Source organism: Sinocyclocheilus anshuiensis, unplaced genomic scaffold, assembly GCF_001515605.1.
Source record: "Sinocyclocheilus anshuiensis isolate Anshui unplaced genomic scaffold, SAMN03320099.WGS_v1.1 scaffold99, whole genome shotgun sequence".
NCBI classification, from domain to species: Eukaryota; Metazoa; Chordata; class Actinopteri; order Cypriniformes; family Cyprinidae; genus Sinocyclocheilus; species Sinocyclocheilus anshuiensis.
The window spans coordinates 8,676-13,077 of NW_015552547.1; the positions used below are offsets into that span (position 1 = coordinate 8,676).

The 4,402-nt window shown below is 41.8% G+C and overlaps 1 protein-coding gene across 1 annotated transcript; it reads left to right on the forward strand.

Moving 5' to 3' along the window:
* On the forward strand, positions 1–1,377 carry LOC107664265 (ephrin-B2-like). Its single transcript, XM_016454788.1, has 2 exons — positions 1–28; positions 76–1,377. Exons 1-2 carry the CDS (start codon positions 1–3, stop codon positions 495–497), a joined length of 450 nt encoding a protein of 149 aa, XP_016310274.1. The 3' UTR covers positions 498–1,377.
* Positions 1,378–4,402: the final 3,025 nt, after the last annotated feature.

A 4,402-nucleotide genomic window follows, 5' to 3' on the forward strand; every position in this document is an offset into this window, starting at 1 on the left:
ATGATGGAGCAGATCACATATATGGAGTGTCTTTATATATCTGTTGAATTGATCAAATTCTTCTCTGTTTTGCAGGTGCTGGAAACAACACACATCCCAGAATTCCCCCTAGAGGTCCTGGTGGAGAAAACGGCCCCCTTCCCCCCTCCAACATCGCTGTTATCGCAGGTGCAGCTGGCGGTTCGGCTTTCCTACTGCTCGTAACAGCCGTGATCTGCGTGGTGTGCTATCGACGACGACACGCCAAGCACTCGGAATCGCACCACCCTCCACTCTCCCTCTCCTCCCTGACCTCGCCCAAACGGGGCTGCGGCGGGGGCATAGGAGGCGGCAACAACAACGGCTCGGAGCCTAGCGACATCATCATCCCGCTGCGGACTTCTGACTCCGCCTACTGCCCGCACTACGAGAAAGTGAGTGGGGATTACGGCCATCCGGTCTACATCGTACAGGAGATGCCCCCTCAGAGTCCCGCCAACATCTACTATAAAGTATGAGAACCGGAGGCGACCTTACGAAAACATCTGCTAAGACCACACCCACCTTGAACGACTACCTAAACCCCGCCCCAAGCCCCGCCCCCACAATCTGCATCCCTGTAGATCAGATCCTTTTACCTTCACACGCATTTCTCCGACACGCTGACCGCTCGAGGTCGAGTGTGTCTGTGTGTGTGTGTGTGTGTGTTACCATTCCTCGCAACTCAACCCAACTTCGGCCTTTTGTTAGAGAGAGGTTGTCCTGATGTGAGGGCCTCCCTCTCTTTGACGTCCCACATGGGGAAAAGTTCTTAAAGCTAGAGAAGACCTCCTGGAGTGATTCAGCCTACTGAAAAAAAACATGAACTCCTTTTTGGGGGGCCATTCTGGAGCACAAGCATCAAAACTTTTTCTGATGTACTTGCAAAAAGACTATAAACACACAAAAAAGAAAAGAAAACTCAACTTGTCCAAACCTACAAAGACAACATGTGAACTTTGACTTCGAATGCTACATTTACTCACAAATAGCAAATAGTCTAGTTTGTGTTAAACTCCTTCGAAAGGGGGAGGGGCCATCGATTCAGCCAATCGTCACACAGGGCTGCAGTCACCTGATCTAGAACCCATGTGTTTGATTGGTGGAGTTGTAGTGGCGTGGAGAATCTTGTATATTTTAATAACGTGTGTATTTTGTGAGTGTGTAGGATAAATATTCCGACACTGCTGTCGCACACCTTGCGACCGGCGTGCTTCAGTACAACTCGCGAGTGTTTTTGCGTGCGGATGAGTGCGTGTTTGAGTACAGTGTTAGTGTGAGCATGGGAGCGTGTGTTTGTTAGACTGTTTCAAAACCAAAACACAAAAATATGAGCGAACATCAAAAAAAATTTTTTTATCGCTTTCAACACAGATTATAATTATATATGAATACTCAGTAAAATAATTTTTAGATTTTTTTTTCATGTAAAGTTAGTTTGCTAGGCCTAATTTTTGTTTTCCTATTTTTTATGACATGCTGAGCTTGTTTCTTCCCCTTTTTGAGTTGTAAATTAATTTAATGCTTTGATTCCGTTGCAGAAACCGAGTTTGTTTGGTTCCCCCTCATTTTCCTTTTTCCCTGGAGTCTCCTCCGCTCTACACATATATTTTTATAGCTCCTTGTACTCTGATGTAGTTTTGAAGCTAGACCTCGTTTGTGAATGTGTTGAGGTAGAACAATCCGAGAAAGTTTTTTTTATTATTATTTTTAAAGACGCTTGGAAAAAAAAGGGAAAAAATCCAGAAAGGAGGGAAGAATTGAATGGGGGTGAAATAAAAAGAAAAGAATGCGAACGCCGCCTGTTGGGAAAGCAAACGCACGAGCGAGGAAACTTCTAGAAAGACTGTGAAACTATGGAAGAATCGCATATTAAACGAGAAAAATAGGGGGAGGGGGAGGTGGGGGGAGAGAAGGAAAGTTGAAAGATGACTGAAGGAGAACAGAGAGAGAGGGATGGAAAGGTTTTTAATAAACTCGTCGGAAGCGGTGGAAGAGGCAGATTTGGGCCTGATGGTCTTCTGAGATACAAAGAGACAGATGAGGGGAAGAACGAAACTCATTCTCTCAGATGGACAACAGGATAGATGGACACACAGAATTACTCTTTTACAGACACACAGTGCTCTTTTTTGTTCACATGAAGTGAAGTGGAAATATTTCTAGACTCGTTTCAAATTCTTGAGTATCAGACACATCTCAATTGGGTAGACATGTTCACACACACACACACACACACACACACACACACACACACACACACACACACACACACACACACACACACACACACACACACACACACACACACACACACACACACACACACACACACACACACACATACACACACACACATACATACATACTGAGAAAGACTCAATGGCCATGGCACACAGAAAAGCTCTTGTAGAGATTTTCATCACATACACACATGCACAGCTCCAAAACACAATCAAAAGCCATTCTGATTGGGCATATATGCTGGTTACCTTAACAAATGCCGTGATTAGCATTGTTTTTTCACATTCTCTTTCTCTCCTCTCTCTCTCACAAACATAAACACACACAATCATGCAGCTTTGTAACTAGCTGTGTGTATATCTCTGTTAGTGGCAATGAAAATCTCTCTTTTAGGACTGAAATGCACGCTACGCAAGTATGTGAATGCAAACGCTTCCAACTACACGTCGTTGCTTTCTGAAATGTGTCAGGACTCAGTTGCATTCTCAGAACATATTAGCATAAACTATGGTCAGTTTTCTCTGACATGGCAGATCAACAGTTTGGCAAAGAATTTTACAAAACTAGTTAGCTTCAGTTAGTCAGTGGCTGAATTTGGAATAGAATACTGTTCTTAAAATGTCTGTCATACAGTATGCTATTTGGAAATGTTAGCTAAAGTGATTCAAAGGCTGAATTCAAAATGGCATGCTTTGACTAGCTTTAGCTAATTAGCAGAGAAAAATGAGCTATATGGCAGTAATAGTAATTACAGAGCCCCATACATGACATGTGGGGGGAAAACAAGATATTGTTGCCACAAATTAAGAATTAATTCCTACGAGTTATTCATTTGTGGCCACGTTTCATTAATTAGCTCTGTTGTTTTAGTTAAATCCACCGTTTAACTAAAGTGAGGGAACAAAGTAGTACAACATGGCCACTAATAAACTAAAACGAGGGAACTAATTAATAAATTATGAGAACAAATTCCTAATTTGTGCCCATTTTATCTTTTTTTCTGCATGTCATGTGTGAGGTTCCATAGTAAGAACTGTATGCTAGTATGCTATTCTGGAAACAGTTAACTAGTAGCCTAGTAAATAGTAATGAAGCCCCACACATGTAATGTGGGGGGGAAAAAACTATTTATTAATTTGTTACCATTTTTTACTTGAACTGTACCCAATTTGTAAATTTTGTATTTCGAAAACGGCTGATATAACATTTGTTCTAGCGTTTGCAATGTGTTAACCAAGCATCCGCATACTTGCATAGAATATGTTTCTGGCCTTAGGAGTACAAATTGTGTTCTGTTTCACTGCCATTGTCACAGTGCGTTTTGTATGCATGTAAAAGAATGTTATCGCTAAGAAATACACCGCATACACGCACATAATAACAAGCCATTCATACCCAAATATGTTGGTGGTGTTATTTTGCAGATGTGATTTGTGACTGACGTTGGGACTCGAACAAGCTGTTACTGTTTTCAATCTGCCTAGAAAGCTTCAATATTTGTCTCTCAAAAGCATTTAGTTTTGTATCACTCTGGTGCATCAAGACTGTGAGAAAAAAGAAACAACATGACATTGTTTTCCTGTCACATTGATGTTTTCTTCTTACACGCCAATTTGGATTTTGTTACTTCAATATCAAGTTGCCTAAAATGTGGAGGTGTTCCGTTTGTTCGGCGCTGTTGTATTCGTGGGCTGTTTCATACATATTTAAGTGTTCGATTTCTGTTCGATTTCTGTTGCATTTACTAAAACAATCAGCGTAAGCCATGTCTCTGACCCTGTGCACATGGACTTGGATACGTGTGTGTGCGTATGTCCGAAACACACGTGGACATCTTTCGAAGACGGACAGATGCGTTGCGTTCGGATCACAGAGGACACACGAGGAGACACAAACTCTCTCTGCTCACCATCCTCCCTTTTTTAGGTCTCGGTTATCAAACATCTGGCCTCAGAAAGGTCCGTCTTCTGTCTTTCACATCGAGCGGTTCTTTGTGCACTTGCTTTGCATACATGCCTTTAAAAGGGTTAAACAACTAATACATTCCTTTGAAGAAATGTTGATTAAAAAACACATCAAAAAAACTTTACAATGCATTCTTGGCTTCTCTTTACTGTGTGTGTGTATTTGTTTTCGAATG